We start from the raw sequence: 23076 nt of genomic DNA on the forward strand, positions 1-23076 counted from the left end.
TTCATCCCATCTGTGCTGACAAGCAGAGAGAACCTCTTTTGCTCGATTAACCTTAAACTTCGTGCTTAAAGGCTTGTGTGCTTGTATTCGTTTCGAGGTTCGTTTGTATGATTTGTATCGGCTTTCTTTGTACAACTTACAGTATTGACATAAAATTCAAGCTTATTTGGAGTCCCAAAAAGCTGAAGTCACGGAATATCGTTCACTTTCAACTTTTAAATTGACTTATTATCAAATAACCGATTATGCTATTGGTTTATGCACTGGTTTATGCACATATTGATGTAATTAGTAAAAAGACAAAAATTTTTTTACTGATTATCATCCATAGTATTCTGTGAATTCAAAAGTTTTAAGTAGAAAATTATCTTCTGTACAATTCTCTTGCGTCAGGCTTCTTTCGATTCCATTTCATCGTGCCTCTTTTACCTAAAATCTGCTGTAATTTTCTTCGAGTTTCGCAATGACATAGATTTAATAGCGACGGAGAAGATTTATGTACTTTTAAATAATGAATATAATTTCTGACATTCATTTCTCTTTTACGCCATTTCCAAATTAAGATATGGTCGCCCAATTAAGTTTTCATGAGTTACATTTAATGTATAAGAAATTGCAGATAATCGATTCAGTATTCGGCATGTAAACTGTCCTAGAAATATGTATCTAGAGAGAGACAAAAAATGCTTGATGTTATTATACATAAAGCTCATTTTGCTATTTTTATTCATCAATATAATATAAATATATGCGTCTGTGTGTTTGATTAATAGTGTGGAAATAAAACATTCTGTGTAAACGAATCAATTAAATAACGAAAAATGGATAATAAGCACGATTTGATCATTGATTATTGTATATCTTCTTCTATTAAAAAAAAATTTAGAAAAATTTTATCGAGATCTAAAACGAAATAAAATTATATAGACAGTTATAAATACTTCATGAAGATTATTTTCGATTTGATATCTATTTTTGTCGAAATTAGCAGAAAATAACATTGATCGATGCTTTCAATTCTTCAAATGGAGAAGGAACACGATAACGATATAAAACTTAATTTCTTTGCAATTATTGACAAATAAATAAAGATTTATTTATCGTTTTGAAAGTAAATTATTTAAACGTTAAGAAACGTTAAGAAAATTAAATAAGTATTAGACATTAGATTAACTAATTATAGAATATCCAGAAATATTTTACGACTGCAATTCTAGATTTAAGTATTTTTACAAATTCGTACAAAGTTTCTGTACGAATGGATGAAATATTGCGTGCACTGCTTATTGTTTGATAGATTAAGAAGATAGGCTACAGGGATCGCGGTCCAATTATACGAAGCAAATAATCAAGATTAAATTCCCTGGATAAACAGTCGATAATCGGATAATTTATCTGGCAACGACTTACATATCTCTTGAAGCAACTCGATCGGGATCAATCTTTTTCACTTCTATTTTCCAAACAAGTCACGTAACTCGAGACTTGCTTCTATTTTCTCAGAGGCAAAAGTGGAAACTGATTGCGATGCGTGAAGGTAAAAACGAGGAAATTAAACACTATTGAGCGCGATTGATTCTACTGACTTTCGAATAAATCGAAGGAGGAAGGTATGAGACTTGATGCGGGAATTAATTTGTGCAATTACATCCGATCGATAATTGTGTCGCGTCCTGACAGATGCAGATCTTATTCAATAAAAATGCATTGCGATTATATCTTTGTTAACTGTGTATTTTAGTGACTTAGAAAATTTCACGTGATTCTTTCGCGAGGCAAGTTACATCTAAAATGATCCAATTAAAGGATTGGCAAAGTTGCCAGTTCTCGAAAGAAAAACGTATCTGTTTCATAATTAATGAAATTGGATCGCGGCCAAAGGATATCGCAACTGATGACTTGACAACCTCGTTAGTTGTCGTCGATCAGTTCTGAGCAAAGAGTTTTTTAATATCTCTTCAATTATTACGATTTCGATTATATTACTATTGTATTATAATACTATTGAAAGAAGTTTGTATAATACTATTGTTTAATCACGAACAACATGCTTAATTGTCTTCTGGTATTTAATCTTGCTAAGCATTGCGTTTCGAATATTATCTGACAAGAAGTTTTTTCAACTTGCATTGCAACATGATCATAAACATTATTATTACAATGATTAAAATTACTTTTTAAATATTTTACTGGCGTAAAAGTAGAAATGGATTATAAAATGATTGAATCTATTAAAAAATTTCAGAAATTTGAGCTTTCAAGAATATACGATTGATTATGTAGATTTTACTTTTTAATTTTTCAGTAATGTCTAGTATTGCTATTGTTAAATCCGCTATAATAAAAAAATATAAAAATTTTATGAATAAAAATTTGAGTTAAAATCCTGTCTAAGACTTCGGGTTTTCTATGAATCTCGTATTAGATATTGAGAAGCTCAACATTTGATAGGACAGAAGCCAAAAAGAGGCGAACCCCTTTCCCTAAAGTAGATCCACCTGGTGAATCGTGTCGTTCTCAGATAGAAATACATCACGCTCAGGATTTTTACGCATATTGACGACCACGCAGTGTTATTTGCATGTCTGCAATACATGTATATCTATAATTTTTTCTAAGTTTTCCGGGGATCTTTGGACATTAAAAAATGAGACAGGTGCGAGATGCATGCCGAGATGGAATGCCTAGGTATTGTAATATTTGCTAATCACGCATGTAGCGCATGAAGCAATGGTTATTATTCGCTTTTATATGTTTCATGTTACAACAGCATGGGTTGTTTGTTGTTCTAAATTTTCCGACGTGCCTAGATCGTCGAAAATCATAAAGACCACTTTTTTTGTTGAGAGGATAGCGAAAGATTTCGTGAAAGTTAAAAACATGAAGCTTTTACTTGTTAGAAACAATTTATTTAAAATAGTCAATTAAAGTTGTTTCTATTTTCTAATTAATTATATTGTTCTTTTTTATATATCGACACAGCTCGTATCCTCTCAAAATTTATGCTAGTTTCAAAATTGTATATTTGTATCTTACAACATTTTTTAACCTCAAATAGTGCAAGAAAAATGTGTTGCAAGACGCAAAGCATTTCTCAATAGTATTTGATGTGTGTTACAATTGTTTTCTATTAGTTGTGTTTTAATTAGTAAATATAGATCAATAAAATGGAAATACGTCAGGATACTGGAAATCGATGAAATTATACAAGTTTTTTATAAACATAAATGAGTTTCTAGAATATGATTTGTAATTAATTATTTTTACAATAAAATAGTATATTTCATAATTATATTAAGTCATACTGGTTATTAATTAATGTCACATAAAATATCTCAGATTTTATTAAATTTTCTTATGTAAGCTCAGACCAGAATCCGGACTATCATTCCATATGTATAGTTAATGGTTTATGAAGGTATAACACTCATTATCAGTAAAGAAATACTATCCGCGCTCCGTAGCATCCATTATCCTGGCAAGCGAGTGAGGACGGTCAGAAGATCATCGGCCACATGGTTTTACGAAAATCGGCCGGCTCCGGAAGCTGTAGTAGTATACTCGGACTAAAAGTTGTCGGTGGCAAACTATTAGAAGATGGTTCCATGGGCGCTCTGATCGAGAAAGTGAAAAAGGGTAGCACGGCGGATGTAGAAGGTCAACTTAGACCCGGTAAGATTATAAAGTTCGGATCAAGCAATTCGGAGAATTTTTTAATCATCCGAGTCTTATCTATTTACGATGAAATTATAATAATACGTGATGATAAACTTTATTACGAAATATACTTACTATAAATTGCAAAATTTTTATCGCTCTGCTTCAAAAAAATCATAATCGGAAATTGATTATTAGTTTTGCATTAATTAATAAATTTTGTAATCCGTACTTTCAACTTTGATGCTTTGAAAGCGCACGGTTTATCGACAGCACTCGTAACAATCGCGAACAAACCGTTTCCATTCCCACGACCGTCCATAAGAACGAATCGACGCTCGATCCCTTGCGGCTGTTTCAGGTGACGAGGTGATCGCATGGAATGGAAGGTCCCTTCAAGGCAAAAGCTTCCGGGAGGTTTACGACATCATCGCCGAATCGAGGTTGGAGCCACAGATTGAGCTCATAGTTGAGAGAAAGTTGTCGACAACGGGCATGGCGCCTGCAGGACCGGGCCCATCGACGCCCATGACGTCCAGGAGAATCGTTGCTCAGAGTCAGTGGAGACAGAAACATGAAACCATCTCTGGACCTCCGACGCCGCATCACAAAGGTGACTATACACAGAGCACGTTTCGTTTCCGGCCGTCTTTCGACTTGATTTCGCTTCTATGTATCACAAATGTCGTGATCTAGATTATTCTATCATCGACTCGTTTCGCTCGAACTCGGAATATACTTGTAACATATTTTTTTTTATAAAACTCTAAATATACTTATTATCAATTTGATATAATATAGTAGTCTTGCATGTGGGCTTTTAGTACCGAGCATTATTCTAATAAACATTTTAATAAGCATTACAAGAAATTATATATATAAAATTATATATACCCGCAGAACACAAACAGTAACATTACATTAATGTTATAATTTTCTACTCAATAGTGTGTTATATTACTATTATATTTATACTATTATATTGAATAAGAAATTATAACATTGTTGTAATGTTATTGTTTGTATTCTGCAGGTATATACACAAATGATAATTACACAATTAAAAGGGATGAAATCGTTTTAGGTAGATCGGCTTTCATTCTTCTCAGGATGTCAATTTGGATGTAGCAATAAAAAGTTAGAAAAGAGTATATTAGGAAGATGTATTAAACTGTATGTTTTAAACTGAATGTGATTATTATAGAATCAGAAGTATTTTGTTTGAAATGCATTTACATCTTCCTCTTAGTTGATCAAAGAAAATATTAACGTAGTTTGTTTCATTCATCATCAAAAAAAATTTTTCCTTAAAAATCTTTTTGTACTATTTACTAGGTAAGCTTTATAGGGAAGATGAACAATAAGAAAATCAGCACAAATTAAAAACAGACGGAAGAATTGAAAATTAATTATTTTGATTAATAAAATATTTAATAATTAAATCTCATTATATTATTAAAACAGTGCACTGTGCCTCTCGTTGTTAACACTGCGTTACATATCGCATAAGTATATGTATTAAGCATATGAAAAATAACATTATGCTACGAATTACATTTTTCGCATTTCAGGTCTTAAGAAATGCTTACTATGGGGTAGGCCTCAGACAACTTTCTTTAAATCATTTTCTATTAATCAGTGTTTCTTGCCTGTATCATTAGCCTTTTATCTCCGTTATCGACCACCGTTTCGTGAGATTTTTGCCTTCAAATCTCAACAAACGGGACCGGAATCATGATTTCGATGCTACGACAAGACGTATGACGAAGCAACGAAGATTGATTTACTATTTATTCTGCCTTGAGTATCTGCCGTCGATGTTTAACGTAGATGTAGATCGTAGTGCTAATGCACCCCTCCTCCTCCCTTCGTTAAAAGAGCACCGTTGTATAGGTATAGTCTTATGGGAGCAACAACTATTATATATTATATGTATTATACAAGATATAAAGATACCGATATATAATATATAAATCCTTCATATCGTGCTTCCTTTCTACTTATAACAAATCACGAGTATCTCGTGTAATCCTTATGGATAAGTGTAATTTGCTGTATTCACTATTGTCTATTATCTCCACTACATATCGATCTAACATTATTATCATAATAACTCCCCTTATTCCTTTCGTGGCTCGTTGTCACGGATTTCCGTGATTGTGAGAACCCGTGCATGCGGACTCCACTTCTACGAAAGACGTGGGTGTTTCCAGAACTGTTCAGAAATAGTTTATCGATTTTGCAACATCCCTAGGGGTTCGATGACGTTGTGAGATAGAATTTGGTTTTCGCATCTATAATTTCACACACTCAAGTATCCGATCGACGCAGAGATTTCTCGAATAGACATCTAATAGACATCTCAATCTTTCAAACATTATTTTGGACGTCTTGAGGATACATTTTCAATCTTTCTGTCGTTTGAGTATTTATCTAATACATATCGTATGAACACGAATATTAACATATTCATTGCCAATAAATGTGAGTGCCAGTGATCGGTTGGCAATGAATGTGTTAGCGCAATGAAAGCATGAGAGTTTGTTCATTCATTGGATCACTCGAATTTCTTCTTCTTCTTCATTTACCGTCGTCTCTTACTTCTATTCGTTACCTTCCTCATAACGAATCTCGCGCGTACCTTCTCTTCACGTGAATCGCTGCAAGATCGTAGATACGGAAAGTTATATCCTAGTCGAAGCTGCACGATCACTTGCAGAATTGTACGACGCGAGGCGTGAGAAACCCTCGGTTTTAGTGACGTCGCCGGGCTCGCCGGACCTGTACGCCCAAGGACGCAGTCGACACTCCCGAAATCCGACTGGAAATGCGAACGTGGGCGGCAGCATCCAGGTAAAGCTGGGCTTCGATCCCGTGGGACTTCAGCTGATCGTCACGATAATATGCGCCGCGGGACTCACTCCAAAGAGCAACGGCCAACCTAGAAACCCTTATGCCAAAGTTTTTCTGCTTCCTGACAAAAGGTAAGTGAATTTTACTGAATATTATTCTCTTATAGTATTCGATGATAATACATTTCAATTGAAAATTTCGAAGAAATGCGCGTAATACCTGTGCTCCGATATTCATAATTTGAGTAACGAAGCATGTACAGATAATTCAATCAAATACCATGAAAACTCAACTAAATACATTAAAAAATATACATTTAAAAAATATTATTTGATGTATATACGTATGTATTAACATTATAATTTTGTTTTACATGAAAAGGAACGGTTTTGCTGAAGTATCTAAAAATTTTTAACTATGTAGGTCTGAAAATAATTTTGTTGGGGATTATCAAAATTATGTAGGATGCTCAAGCTGGTTGATAGAAACTTTGTTGAAACTTTTTGCAGCATTGCTCATCATGTTTGGGTCTTCTGCATAATTATTTTGATGGTCCAACAAAATTATTTTTAGGTCTGTACTTACCTAAATTTTTTAGATATTTTATCAAATAAAAATTGTTCTTTGCAAAGATTTGCAAAATTTTAACAATGATTATTCAGTTTGTGACCTATTTCATTCTAATTTAATTACTACTTCCTACTAGTATTTTATACATTCTTTTTTTAAATGTCATTATAGCGAAAAATCGAAACGACGTACGAAGACTGTGGCAAACACGAACGATCCCAGATGGAATCAGACTTTCGTTTATAATGGAGTCAGACGTTCGGACCTGAGGAAGAGAGCACTGGAGATTACGGTGTGGGACTACGCTAGATACGAGGCGAACGATTTCCTCGGCGAGGCTGTCCTGGAATTGGCAGTATGTCTCCTGGACGAAGAACCAGAATGGCATTCTCTGACCGCTCACGGAGAACACCGGCACGTTAGGTATGACTCGCACTCGCGGATGCTAGTAGTTCCAATGCCAATGCTAAAAGCGATCAAATAAATGCCTCGCATCAATACGAATCCCTTACGGAATGTTTGACAATGTTCCTACGTCATATCTCTCTCTGCGTTTAATGTGACATTGTACAATGTCTCTTATGTCTCAGAAATCTTTATTCTACAAATTCATTCTGTCTATATTCTTTTGTTTCTAAACAAATAGAGATAAATTTAATATTGCGACAAAACGGGAGTGACTACTACCGCTAAGACTATTAACTATTTTTACTCTTCAGGCATTACCAAGATGATGACATGATAGATTGTCATCTTAGTCCGCCATCGACCACCTCGAGATTAAGTGACTCCGACACCTCGGAGTGCGACATTACGGATTGCGACGTGTCTAGAGAACAGAGGAGAACGGCTGACGGTGCCAGCATAAGCAGTATTGGCAGTTCCTCTAGGTAAGACTATTTCTTAAAAATCTCTGTAATATATATAAATCTCTTGGTCTAACGAAAGAGAGTATATTGAAACCGTCGGAAAAAAATCGTTTAATTCAACTAGCTTAGAATGTCTCCGTTAAATATTGCATAAATCCGTCACACGCAAATCGAAACGTTTGTGCGAGAATCATAAGATATCGAATAGAGATAAGTCTATATTTTATACATTATTGAAAATTAAATGCGACATCTCAATGAATTTAGCATACTTGATGGGTAGGAATTACGATATTAATCTAACAGAGTTGCTGTCCCCGACAGACTTCGTAACTATTATCGTTATATTGCGTAACAATTATTCTCGTGTTGCGATCTTTATTATACAAAAAAACGTTATTTCAGTGTATGATACAGAATATTTTTCTGCAAGAATTTCTTCCTTTAATATCCGACCGTTAAAATTGGACGTTTATCGAATCTATGCAATTAGAGAGAACTTTACGTGGCTTAAAATAAATACACGATAAAAAAGTCTTCATTAATTTTTTTTTACTCTTTTGCCCTCTTTTTACCAATCATTTGTCATAAAGTTATTGTAGAGAGTTGTTTCTTTTAATAATATGAAAATAGTTTCCGTAAAGTTTTGGAAGCGGTTCCAATACTGAGTTCTGATTTGCTTTCTTTCTTACACGACTAAAATGTAAGCTAAGTGCAGAGAGAAAATAGAGACAAGTACGAATATATAAAATAAATGATAGCTAACGGAAGCTTGAAAAAAGATAAGATTCGAGCGGGAGGGGTCAATCGAAAGAAAGAGAGAGGGTAAAAGCTAAGTTATAAAACTGGGCAACAAGCCAATTGACATAGCAGTTGTCTCGCGACCGTTGCTAGCTCCGGAAGTCAGCCTGAAACTCGTATCTATATTAATACTTCAGTGACAATATCCGATTATTATTCTTGAGTGTAAAGTAATTTTTATGTCGAAGCTTTCGAGTCTCTACTTATGTGCGAAAGAAACAATAGTGCACGTCAAAAGAGAATGAAAATAAGAATACAACTGTTTAAAGAGTTAATTTATAACAATAATGAATTCATTCGAAATCGCACAGTTGCTAAATTAACGGATCTCAGAGAAGAAAGTTAAATACACAATAATTTATTGCTGCTGTAATAATTTATTCAGTTACGAAAATATGAAGTCTGTAAAATCTGCGTTGACGTGAATTAATTATCAACGACAACGAAATTTATTATGTAACAAAATTCGTGATATGCATATGCGTATTTATAATTATAATTCTCATATATAATTCCCTGTAATTCCCTTTAGCAAGTAAACTTTTTAAAATTGTTTCAATGTCAACACACGTCTTGCTCTCGCTTTAAAGATAGCTTGCCCATAAATTTTTTCATCGACGATACATGCGGCAAATCGAATCAATGTAGCGAATTCAATGAACACGTAGGCTATCTTCAATAGGCTTGGCAGGTAGAGTGGCAGAGATGAGGATAAGCCGAGATACTATCCGGCATCACTCTGCACTTTTTTTTATATCATACAGCTTCGATCTGCAAAGCGAACGCTTCTAAGCGCGCATTAGCCTGTAAAAGCTTTCTCCGAATAATTGAAACATTCCAGTCTGCTTTGAGAGCAGCGGACATCCTACGCATATTTAAACAACCTTCAATATTCGTTTAATGACATTATTCGAAAGGGTTTCGCCAGTTATATTAACATATTCATCGTCAAATCAAGCCGGCAGCTAATACAATGAACAATTGTATCTGCGTCTACGTTTTAATAAAATATATTTTATTATAATTCTGCGCAGATGTTATTATATTTAATGGCGAACTACGAATAGCTTTTCTGACGAGCTTATCACACGAGAATTACAAAAAAATTTATTTCCATAATATTATACAAATTCTATACCATTTTTTTCATGTCTTCGCGATATCCTAAAAATATTGATAGAGTTAAAAAATATTACATTGAAAAAATAGTCTGGTTGCATTAATTGGAATTCAGTTTAAAAATGGACAAAGAATTTTCTAATTCGATCTATTATAATTCCAATTGAGATAACCAGAATTCCGATAGATATGATCAGACTTTTCTAATTCGCCCATTTTCAATCAGAAAATTTTTTTTTAGCATATGCATCTATAAAAATCCATACTTGGACATATTTTAAATTGATACATTTAATGTGGACAAAATGTTTCGTGTTAAAAATATATGATTTATGAAGAGATAAAAAAATTAGACAATGACGCGTCGGCCGCGGCCGCGCCATCGCCCATTGATTTTAATTTTAATCGTGTGCTTTGTGATTTATTTTTTAGGTTTCATAATATGCCGTCAAATTATAAGCGGTACGGCCATTACAATTTATATCTTATCTTTCACGAATCACGCAGTCACACGTCTTGCATCCTCACCGCTAGGTTCTGTATTGCGCGTAGATCAGTCAGTTAGTCATGCCGACAAGCCGGAGATTATAGGGACATGACAACGGGACGTGTACTGACGTGATCATATAGCTAATTTAATTTAAGAACGGACAACAAAGACATAAGAAACCTTTATTTGACAAGGATATTACTTCCAAGCGTGGATGGGAGGAAAGGAGGAAAGAAAGTGTCTTTTTTTTCGGAGAAAAAAAGAAACAGCGACTCTGATACGGACGTCGTCGGTGACGAAAACTACTATCGACAAACAGAAAATCTCGCCTTTTGTACTTTTTCACGCGCGCGATATTGTACACGCAGTCGGTGAATATTGCAATGCACAATATATTTCGGTGTTATAAAATTTTTGAGACAATATCTATCCTTTGTTTTCGTTCTTTATCAAGGCGCGAAAACATAGTGAAATGAACAACGATATATTAAATACGAATATTTAGCAAATCGCCATTCATGTAGGCACTTTAGACGTCATGCTGTCATTGCTTCTTGCATATACGCATATTGTATTAGATGCGACAAGACATGGCTTCTAGAATGCTTAGTGCATTGCAGTGCATCGGCCGGGGTGGATTGAATTTCTCGAAGCTTCGATTCCAATTCGCCAGATTTTCGTTGCCAAAAGTGGTGAAAATTATTCTGGATATCTTACATACTTCGCGCCACGGTCGTTCTTTTCGATGTGCAATTGCTTACGCAATACTTGGCACTCATCTAACACACTTACACAGCATATTCTTAATTTATGACGAGTCATCCTTTTTTTTATCGTGTACTTTCATTTTTGGCAACGAAAAGAGTCCCGCGATCGAGAACACCAAGGAGAATGTTCGACTGCATTGCCGAGTAACTTGGAGCTGCTTCGCGCCAAATTAGATATGCATTCGCAGTTTGCAATCTGAAAAGTCGAATTGAGCTCACGCTTATATTTTATGCGCTAAAATATGAAAGATACGAAGAAGATTTGAAAGATAACGAATGAAAGAACTTTGCGGATTTTATTTTTTATTTTGTCGTTTTGGCTCCGTTCTTGGTGCTGTGTAGTTCGTTCTCGCTCCTAGCGTTCTGAATATCTTTTTTTCCGCTTTTCCACCATCCTGGCCGCATGCATTTTAATGATTAGCGCGAGATCACAGCACTCGCCTCATTTAACTTGTAAGGCACGCAACATTCACTGATTGATGAAAAAAAAATGAACGCATGCTGGAGCAGCCACTATTCTAGCCCACCGCCGGAGAGGGAACTCTGCATCGATGGTGAGCATCGGAGTCGAAGAGATATGTCACCTCAGGGACGCAAAAGGGCAGCCCTGATGATTTCTCGTGACCAACCCGCTACTATCAGCTCGAGTTACCAGACATATCGTAAGGTAAGCGTTCGAAAACGTTTTTAATTATCATCTGAGCACCGATAGCAAAAATTTTTTAAATGGAGCATTTATAAAAAAAGTGACAGTATCTCAAGTTCGACGGGAACTTTTAACTAGATTAAAATAAATAAAATGAAATCGATATATACATTTAGATAACATTTACCGAGACGTACAATATTAAATACGTACCGCAGGAGGAGATCCATCGGGGAATGATGGGTCACAGGTCGCACAGCGCGGCACCTATGGATTCTCCAAGCATTAGATATCGAGGAAGGTCTCAGAGTCCCACCGGTCACCGTTCCTTGTCTCCACCCGAGCATAGATCCATTCCCTATTCGCACGGATACGTTCATACGACGAGGTATAAAATATCACAGGGAAAATTCTTTTGAACATTATCTAGATTACATACTTGTGGGAATTAGAACTGGACTTACCAATGGACTACCAATTTAGATTCGGCTCGAGATCGGCGACCGCCACACCTACTGGATCGCCAAAGAAACGTCAGCTACCTCAAATCCCGGCAGCTTTAAAGGAAAGAGTCACACAAGATTTTGAGGAACGAGCAAGATTCATGAGACATCGCAACAGACAGTCGATATACAGAAGCACGGGTATGAGAGATTTTTTTTTCATTGGAAAAGTTATTGCGTTTTTCCGATATTTACTTATTTTTTTGGTACTACTGAAAGAATGAAAACCAACGTAATAGTCAATATATTAATTCATTCTTTTTATAAATTTTTATTGTATCTTCAATAATTGATTAATTTATTCTCAGGCTGGGAAAGGCATTATAGTGGCCTTTCGGACTCGGATCTTCCTTCAATCGGACACGATCCATTAACATTGTCACACAGTCACGCTCACAGAATGCACAGGCCGAGGAGGGGGCATTTAAGTCCCGACAAAGATATATTGGGTGATCTTGGAGATTCTGACATGGAAAGCATAGCTTCGGTAACGAGCAGTGCCTTTAGTACGCAATCGGAACGACCACGTGGATCAAGAGCGCTAATGTGAGTATAGTTTTATAATTAAATTTCCGTTATTTTAGCATACGAATTACCTCGCGTTGCGGCAGTCAATGTGCAAAGCAACGCAGATTCAATAGAATATCCCGGTAAGAAGGAGGATCTGAGCATCGAGCGTGCTGTTTTAAATATATATCGCTGCAACTTTAGAATGCATCGTTATACGTCCTTTATGTCACGATAAAATCGATAATCTGAAGAATAGCACTCTCATCGACTCAACCTCTCGAGTCAAGGAAAATCCCTGGATTAAATGGACATTGTCAACTAAATGGGTATCCCGTAGTTGCACATTTTCACATCCTGCTTGTGTACGTGTCAAGTCATCCGATATCCTTCGCGCCTTCTCTACAAAACGATTAGATTGCACTTCCTATGCACTATGTCAATGTCCATTTAATTAGTATCTCATTCTAAGAAAGCAGGGATCAGTGCGTGGCGTTGGTCGAACGGTTAGGTAGTTGTGTCTCATCGCGTTCATAGAGATGAAGAAAAAGCATTGCTAAGTACATCGATCGCCGCGTGTCTCTTCTGAAATGCCGACCCGTTGTTCTCGGCGAATCGACAGAGTCGAGTTCCGAGTCCATGTTAATGACCGATATGCGTTCGATCGATCGCGAACGCGTGGTTAAATAAAAAAAAAAAAGAGAGAAAGAAAGAGAAAAAGGAGCTAAAGAAAGATGAAAAGCGGAATGGGCTTACCCTTTGGCTGTGTTCCCGCAAAAGTGCTCTTTATATGAAAAACATTGTTTACAGACCGACAGTTTTAATACCCAGTGCCACATCCCCCATACCCCCGCCCCCTAGGCGCAATAGGCGCAGGCACAAACTTAGGGTACCCTGCAGCGAATGTCATTGTCCCACCAAGCCCAAAAGCAACAACCCTAGCAAGTGTCCCACCCTATATCCCCTCGTACGGAGCAAGTCCGCAGTGGTACGCTCGTTGTACAAAAAGATGTGTACGCCATTCACGAGATCGCAGACCGTCGACGAGAACATGCTGAGATATTACAGCTCCGAGACCAGCGAGTACAGCGTTTCCGAGGGGTACATACTCAAGCCAGAGAGACTCGTAGCTAGTAGCGCTAAGAATCGTATACCGGCGATATACGTCGAAGATTGCCTCCGCGTCAACCTTAACGATCGTTTTGTGGAAAAGTTTCGCTCTAGGTATTCGACGCCGTATCTCGCAGGAGGATTTGGTACGTTGTCGCGTGCACGTAACGATTCCACGGTGATGAGAATGATGACGTCGATGACGACGACGACGACGACGACGACGACGACGACGACGACGACGACGACGACGACGACGACGACGACGACGACGACGACGACGACGACGACGACGACGACGACGACGACGACGACGACGACGACGACGACGACGACGACGACGACGACGACGACGACGACGACGACGACGACGACGATAACGATAATGACAACGATGACCATGAAGACAAAAACGAGGACAAGGTGATCGATTGTCGATTCAATCGACCTCCCTGACCATTTCGATATTAGGAGCATAAACGCTAGATTGTATCCACGTAGGTCTTTTTTGTCCGCTAAGACTAGAAGCTTCGACGTGATACATACGGTGATCGTTTCGGTACTAGGCCAGAGACCGTCGGTCTGCTATCGCGCCGGGCCAAGAGTTTCGAGTACGAGAGCATTTCGAGCAACATATTCAGCGACGACAGTCTCAGGACGGCCAGAAGAAAACTCAAGCGGAATCTCTCTCTCAGCGACGCCGGGTATGGTGACAAGATACCTGCGCTGGACGATCAGAGCAAATCCTACTACGATTCTAACGGTGACGACAAAGTGCCTACGAGTCTCACGAATAAAGAGACAAATTACGATTTTCTGCTCGATCAGGACCACAAATCGTTTTATGGATATGACTCGGAATTTAATTGTGGCGAAACGGAGATTTACGTTCCAAGTTTCGACAAGCAGAATACTGAGACTGACAATTATCAAGCTTCTTATAGTTCTCATTTAACGGAGGACAATGGTCTCTTCAGTGACAACGGCCATGCTAATCTCAGGAATGTTCTGAATAAGGATGATACTAGTAAGAAAAAATATATGGATGGAAGTTACTTGAATCACGACACCTCGTATATTAGGGATATATCTCCAGGAACAAGAATTAAGAAAGTAGATACCGATCTTCGTACTTCGATTGGTGATATCTATAGTAATATTGAGGAAGCTTTTTCATCTAGTAAAAAAAATTATGATGGTGATATTCTCGCGAGATCCGTCACAAAAATCAACGATGACACAAAATCCACCAACATGAATGAGTGGATGTCGAAGGACATAAAAGGTGTCCTGCGGCATGGAGCAACTGGTCGTTCTTATCAAGAGGATAGGTATAAGACTCGCGAGAACTGGGACGCTGATTACGACGAAGGATTTATAGACCGGGAAAAGGACTACGAACAGAAGCAGTTTAGTTACCTAGACAAAGGCATTTGTGCCTTAAGAACTAGTGGATCAGTGCGCGAAGGTGAATATTTTCATGATGTAACGAAACGTTCTTGTGCTGTTCAGGGAAAATGTTATGCACTATCTGATGATGATGACAAAAAGTTCACGATGAACGATTACATCAGTTTTCGTTCGTCCGACGACTATGATTATTGGACTACGCACAGTAAGGCGGAAACATACGAGGATGGATTTGTGCCGCGAAGACGAAGGCGAAGAAGTAGGAGAGGTAGTAGAGATGGAGGCACAAGTGACTACGAGACCCTGCCACGGATCAGAGACGTGTCAGGTGCTCAATCGAGAATGGAGAGCAAGAAATTGATGACAATCCAACGTACGGAGTCCACGCCGACCCTACACTCAGACGAAGACGTGAACTTGCTTGCAGACCGTGCCAGACGTATGTATCGTCGCAAGCGAAACAGCAGTTGTCCAGAGAGTAGAGATTTACGAATGTATGGTCCGCGAGGAAACGGTGAGAGAACTGTATTGGAGTCTGACGAGGAGTTCGGATCGATGGAGACGGTAGTCGGCGCTGATTATTTCCGTCGTACTTCGGGCTACGTGGCGAACGCTAGAGCAAACGACGGCATTAGATCGGGCTTCTTTGACGCGGAACAAGATCGTGATAGCTACTTAGATGCAAGATATGATCATGAGGACCGATATCAGGATCGCAGTTATCCGATGGCACGCGGGCTAGTTAGGTCAGGGTCGCAACGTTCTTCGAATCGCGATGCGCGATATGTATCGCGCGCTAGGCGTAAGAGTAGTTGCCCGGAGTGTCGTGAGCTAGCACTGTCCTCCTCGGAGTTAGGTAGGTCGGGATCGCTATCGCGAAAGGGCGACGATCTTCGGCATTCATCGTTAGAGACGAAGCATAGATATCGTAGGCGGAACAGCAGCTGTCCGGAGGCTAGGGATCTCGAAATGCTCGAGAAGAGGCAGCGTCAGCAATTCATGCAGCTCCATCAGCAGCAACCGCAGCGGCTTTCAAGTCAGCAGTATCAGCAGCAACCGCAGCAACAACGGCAACATCAGCAACAGCAAGCGCAGCACCAGCAACCGCAGGGAAGTAGTAAGAGGAACGTGGCGATCAGCGACACCCTCGAGTACTACGAGTACTCGATGGAGAGCGAGAGCCAGTGCAGCGAGAACTGCGGATTTGGCCCGTGCGATCCGCGTAGGCCCCGTAACCGAGCACCCCGCCCTGGTAACGCTAATTCGAGTCTCTTTGATTCCCAAACCGCTACCTCCGACACTGCTAAAAACTACCACCCACGGATCGACGATCATCACCACCAACACCCACAAAACACGAAAACGTCGCCGCTCACCAATGTCGCCGATGTGGCGTCGACGTTTCTGCCACCGTTGCCGCCGTCATCCTTGTCGTCCGCTCGACGACGATCCCGAAAAAAATCCGCTTACGACGTCGTCGCCGCCGTCGCCGATCGTCGCGACGACGACGACGCTCGGAATCGTCGTTCTTCATCTATGCCCGAAAGCAGCGAGTACACCAGTCAGTCGAGCTCGTACGAGAAGACGTCCAGACGCCAGGTCACCGACAATGGCCATGACGAACACGATAAGAGAAGTCAGTTCACCAGAAGTCTCAGTAATGCTGATGTGCCGCAGGATGAGAAAGGTAAAGGAGAAAGTTCATAGTGATTAAAATTAGCTCTCTAAAATGTTATTTCTCGACAAATTCCATTTTTTAATAACAAGACATACTTGCATCGATTACGTTATCCATTGAATAAACACAATTTCATAAAATCCATTACCAAATATTATTTCATGATGACTAAACATAATATAATTATGGACTTTTAATAATTTTACGTATCTAATATCAAAAGTTGCGCTTATTAAATTACATTTCTTGATTATTAAATTTGATTTCTCTATCATGTCCACTTTATTGTATTAATCTGTATCCACATCTTGCTATTTAGTAGAAATTTTATTTAACGTTTATAGCTTTGATTTTTCGCTGAATATAAATTCTCTTTAAACAGACGTCGATTTTACTGTCACGATGACGTGATATATATAACTAAGAGAGCGAAGACCGAACTCTGCAAAAGTGTAACATGAATTTTCGTCGAGATTTACAGTCACGAACTAGTTGCACTCGAATTTAACGGTAGTTAATAAACTGCGGACACACATCCACGCAAACGTTCTAAAAGTTCCTTTTGAGTTCGCCGAGTCACGAACGTCTTTTTCTATCTTTCTTCAACTATAGTAAAGATACACGCACATTGCTCCATATATTTTACATGACAATTATGTTTTTAACCGTGTGTTGCGAAATTTTTAGTTTAACTGGCCGAAGCTATATTCTATTATGTAAGTTTGCTTCGTGCTTTCATTCCTTTATTTTCTAAACTGACGTGACAAAGACAGGACGAGGACACACAGAGATGTGGCTCACAGTTTTTACTTCACCCTCGGGCCGCTCTGATTTAATTCTATACATTTACAAGTACTTGTTCTTGTTTCGCAGACACGGGTAGTTTCAGCGATACTGCGATTGCATTGAACGTTGAAGAAGCAGCGAGGAGAGGTCGTAAGAGCTCGCCAGGAAGTAAAAGCGGAAGTGGCAGCAGTAGCGGAAGCGCAGTGCAGTACCAAGCGGGTTTGGGCAAGAAGAGCAATAGTACCAGCCAATTATCTGCGACAGGTAACACATTGTCACGCTGGCCATTTCTAGTTAAGTTTGCGTTTAGTCTCTACGTGTTATACGTAGTCGTGATTTTCGTAAAGATCGATCGTTCGCGCGAAACTAAAGTCTTCCGGTGCGCGATATTAGAACGTTTGATCGATGTATGACACCATCTTGCGCGACATTAGACAGTTTTCTATTTTCCTGACATTTATATCTTCTCTCTTTAGTGAAAAGGATATCGTTTTCTTCAGAACATCAATATTTCGTAAATTAGGATAGAGTAGTTTAGCATCGTTAGTGTGTAGACTATAACGGTGTGCTCTCGCTACGTGCGTACAAATGAGGATGATGCAAATATGTCGCCGATACGAACGAATTTTGTTAAATGTTAATGAAAATAAATTCAATAGCTTTGATACATACAACAAAAATTTTTAATTAACATTTTACATAAAGTTTACAGTCAAAACGTAAATGAAGAATGAGAATAAGAAACGGGTAAAATGTAACAAGAAGCTTGAAAACGTGCGCGGTGAAATGCAGAATTAGTGTGATTGATTATGAACTATGTATAAAATACTTAGTCATGTAATACTTTATATGTATTTTATATATAAAATATTTAGATATGTACTTTATATATCTTTATATATCGCGGTGAAATGCAGAATTAGTGTGATTGATTACGAACTATGTATAAAATACTTAGCCATGTAATACTTTATATGTATTTTATATATAAAATATTTAGATATGTACTTTATATATAACTACTTTATATATAAAAAACTAATACTAAATGTAGGTATTTTATACATAGTATTTTCCACGTATTTTATATACATGAAACGTAAGATAAAGTTACTAAACAAATTGATACAAAAGTACATTGTGCTCTGTTTGAATGATTTTATTCTACTAATTATTAATTATCTTATTCTTCATATTTCAAGTCTTGGTCGTTACGGTTGCGCGGATTGCAATTCGATTCGACGGGTAACGAATTGAACGATAACAAGAGCATATCGTGACAAAGCAAAAAAACCCAATAAGCGGGGCAGTATGTACATTCTAATTGTATTCTTGTTTTCTCCGCCATCCCTCCTCATCTCTATCTGCCTCTTCTTCGACATGAACACACTCACACTTTACTTCTACCAACCAACCACCTCTCGACGCTGGGGGACCATTCACGTCATCGATCTGCACCCACCTGCACGATTTCTCATCGTGGCGGCCGATCGTCGCCCCGCGCTCTCGTGTGCTCGTGTTCATGGAACACTCCACACGGATCACCATCATCGATTTGCTGGACCGATCGCCAAAAAAAAAAACTTGAATCGATACTTACGAAAAAAAAAACGTATACGTCTGTAAAAAAATCGACTCTATAAACTGACATTATGCTCACAATTGTTGCTCTTGCTACCGCAATTTGCAACCACAAACGAACGAACGAACGAACGAAACGAAACGAACAACAAAACTGTTATCACATCACGCAAAATCCATAACATACCACGTGCGTCTGTTGGTGGTACATGCGTGGGCGAGGAAGGACGGAAACGGCGGCTGGGTTTCGGGAAGAAGGGGAAGTCGTCCTTTACAGTTCACAGGAGCGAGGAGGTCCTGCCGCCGGAGGACACGGTCGGTGGTAGAAGCGGCCGGCAGCCGAGCTCCGCGAGCAGCGACGGCGAGGGGAGCGGCGACGGGGACAGGTCCGATTTGCTCTCTCTCAGTAGAAACACTTCTCTCTTTTTCATCTCTTTTTCACTTTATTTTCCTCATTACTTTTGCATTGACACGGGAGCGATCGACTGTGGCGGGGGGGAGGGGGGAGGATATTTACGTGGGGGCGGACGCGGCGTTTACCATCGAATCGTATGTCTTCGTGACAATGAATTCTGAGTGTTTGCACGAAGACTATTATGTCGCGGAATATGAAGGACGATACGCATAATCCATATCGCGCGTAATAAAAATTGTCGCGCGAGTGGAAGAGCGAGATATTGGGTGGTACTCATAGTTGGATCTTATATTTAAGACCGTCTTAAGTATCAGTCTTAAGATATTATGAACCAATTAGAGAATCGTATTAACATCTTACGATATACTTAAAACGATCTTAAAATAAGAACAGACTATGAATACCGTTCATTATTGATAGAAATTTTTACTCAGGTATACTCTGATCTCATTAATCGTAAAATCAATTGGATCAAGCCTTCGACGAAATGTGAGTACACGTTGCAGGAGGACTTGCGATAGGAAGAACAAGAAATACTGTTTCTACCGATGAACACTGTTGTTAACAGCAACAATGAAACACACTACACATCACTCTTTAGAGGCCGTGCTTTAGTCGGAGTCGTGTGAGTCTCTCTCGTGATTGTTGTCGGAAAATACTCTCTTGCCTAAAGTTGAATCGGCTCAGTACAGCGGATCCGCAAAGGATTCTCGTACGCGTTGCCATCGAATATTATTTTTCTTTTTTTTTTTTATTATATACAATCGAAGAGAAAGTATTTTGCGAATCTGCACGTTTCTACAAATAGTCACGAGGTGATTCCTTTCCTTCTCGTTATTCTAGATCGTAGATGCTATTTCTACGTAGCATTGATATTTCTAGAGAAACGTTCGCACGAGTTTCCTGGGCTGTAACCTAATAATAAGCTCTAACAATAAGCTCTATCAATATACGTGTTAAATCGTTCTGTTTTTTTTTTATATTTCTTCAGAGATGCAGAGTCCATCGTCTCTAGTTATGTAATATTTATTCCGACATGACGCGAGCCACGCAGATCAGGAAACTCATATTCTATTTGCACAAGTATAGTTGTGCTGGCGTCTTTTCGTGACTCTAGAATAGTGTCTCGGCACCGTGTGTCACGTTATAATCGTTCCGTTTCATACAGCTTTTGAATCTAGATCGTCGCGTGGTCAATTTGAATTTTTCAATTGCATCGAGGTAAGTTGGCCACCTGTGTGATACGTTATTTTTTATTATTTCTTAGAAGCCGCTGTTGATACGTGCTTAAGGTGAGAGTACGCTACTCACACGGCTTTTAATTTTTCAATGTCCTGAATCATTGCAATGCTTTTACGGAGTATATTTACGTTACAATATATATATTTCTGCGATGTCACTGATTACAAATCTATTGTTGAATGTGCTGTCAGATAAATGCGATGTCATTGACTACAATTTATCGTTGAATGTGCTGTCAGATAAATTATTTCCGGACAATCCTTATGTACTAACTTGATAATTATACATTTTTATTTCATTTTTTCTAAATTCGATGTACAAATTAAATGTACAAAATGTATGTATATGTATAATTGTATATATAATTATCTTTGTACTTAAGGCGTCCGGAGAGTATATTCAATAATCATACATGAAATAATATGGTAGAGTAAATATACACATTAATTTTTCTAAAGTTACAACTAATTAAATTTTATAGAGCAATCTCATACATAAAGGAAGATATATTAATTGTTTCTGATTAATTTTTTCTTTCGACAGCCTGCGTAAATTTATTTAAAAGGAGATTAATGAAATATACTAGACGACTGAAGGTTTATCTATATATACTTTTGTGTGCTATCTATTGCCATTGAAATAAATTTTTATTGGATCGTCAATGATATTTTATGTTTCTATAAATTGATTTTATTTTGTATTTAGTAATTCCGAGAAGAATAGTCTGTTATATAAATGCTATTACGTTATTTATAATACGATGAACGTCAAAACTTACAATTTTTCACGTAGGATACTAAGATTAAATATATTCCTATGTTAATGTCAAATGCAAATGGCCGAGCAATGTTGTTATCCCATTACATTTCACTCTAAATATAACATCTCAATAAATTTTTACATTCCCTTTTCCTACCTATGTAGAATTTTCAATTCAATTTAAAATGTTTCTCGAATTACAAGATCTCATTTCAGTTCTGCATTTTTTTATCACTGATCATTAGACTATTTCTGGAAAAAGAGTTAAACGAGTAAGCAAAGGAAACAAGGCATGAGAGAAGAATTTGCATGAGAGAGAGAGAGAGAGAGAGAGAGAGAGAGAGAAGTAGTCAACAAAATCTTACATGTTGAAATTGTGTTTATTCTATCATTGCTCGTTCGAAGATACACTAAATTAGTAACCGGAAATTCGGTAGCTCTCTTGGATACCTGAGGATGAGGGAGAGATGAACCGCTGCAGTACCGGCGTACGCAGATATTAATAAAAGACAATAGTTTAGCGGTATTTCTTGTTTGGTTTACAACGCAGAGTGCGGCGGGATGTTCATCAGCATTGGTGGAAGTGCCGGCGCCGTGGCACGCGGTGCCGGCTTATCGAACCGGAAACGTAACAGCACGCCGTGCAGCATACAACGATCCGAGGAGATCATGCCGGCCTACCAGCGCTTTGACAACAAAGGATCCGCAGCCAGCGATACCGCCGGAAGTCTCAACTCGATTTCTAGTTCCGAAGGAAGCTCGTAAGTAGTGGACTCCACCTGTGGCGACCAATTCTGCAAGCGGAAAAAGCGCGAGATTCCTGATACCCTCACTTTCTCTCTCTCTCTCTCTCTCTCTCTCTCTTCTCTCGTTCTCTCTCTCTCTCTCTCTCTCTCTCTCTTCTCTCTTCTCTCGTTCTCTCTCTCTCTCTCTCTCTCTCTCTCTCTCTCTTTTCTCTTCTTTCTTCTTTTCGATTTCTTTTCTTCTATCATTTGATGCTGATCCTACTATTAATTTCTATTCCTCTGTGGTTTTACTTACATTCTGTCCTCTTTGGCCGCTTGCACCTTGACTAAACGCGAAATGAGCTGTAAGTTGTAATTGAGCTATATGAAGGTGAGTTTATAGATTAATATATATTATTGGGAGAAAATAACGAAAATATTTTAGATAAGAGTAATAATTATATGTTTGAAGTATATTCTGTTGTGTGTTATAAATATATTAGACTTATTGAAATAAATGTATCTCAAACAGGGTTTTTCTCGTATATTATTGAGTTTCTGTGCTAAGAGAAAATAGAATGAAAAAAA

The 23076-nt window shown here is 38.2% G+C and overlaps 1 protein-coding gene across 1 annotated transcript in view; it reads left to right on the plus strand.

The window, feature by feature from the left end:
* The window catches only part of LOC108687837 (regulating synaptic membrane exocytosis protein 2), a 61642-nt gene that overhangs the window by 32476 nt on the left and 6090 nt on the right, over positions 1–23076 (plus strand). Inside the window, exons 7-20 of the mRNA XM_018193832.1 lie at positions 3465–3672; positions 4019–4270; positions 5229–5252; positions 6377–6641; positions 7252–7503; positions 7800–7970; positions 10302–10331; positions 11637–11793; positions 11991–12160; positions 12256–12416; positions 12584–12821; positions 14459–16989; positions 17854–18030; positions 22314–22524. Of these exons, the coding sequence (XP_018049321.1) occupies positions 3465–3672; positions 4019–4270; positions 5229–5252; positions 6377–6641; positions 7252–7503; positions 7800–7970; positions 10302–10331; positions 11637–11793; positions 11991–12160; positions 12256–12416; positions 12584–12821; positions 14459–16989; positions 17854–18030; positions 22314–22524 (4847 nt within the window). The remainder of the gene's footprint in view (positions 1–3464; positions 3673–4018; positions 4271–5228; positions 5253–6376; positions 6642–7251; positions 7504–7799; positions 7971–10301; positions 10332–11636; positions 11794–11990; positions 12161–12255; positions 12417–12583; positions 12822–14458; positions 16990–17853; positions 18031–22313; positions 22525–23076) is intronic.

Source organism: Atta colombica, unplaced genomic scaffold, assembly GCF_001594045.1.
Source record: "Atta colombica isolate Treedump-2 unplaced genomic scaffold, Acol1.0 scaffold102, whole genome shotgun sequence".
NCBI classification, from domain to species: Eukaryota; Metazoa; Arthropoda; class Insecta; order Hymenoptera; family Formicidae; genus Atta; species Atta colombica.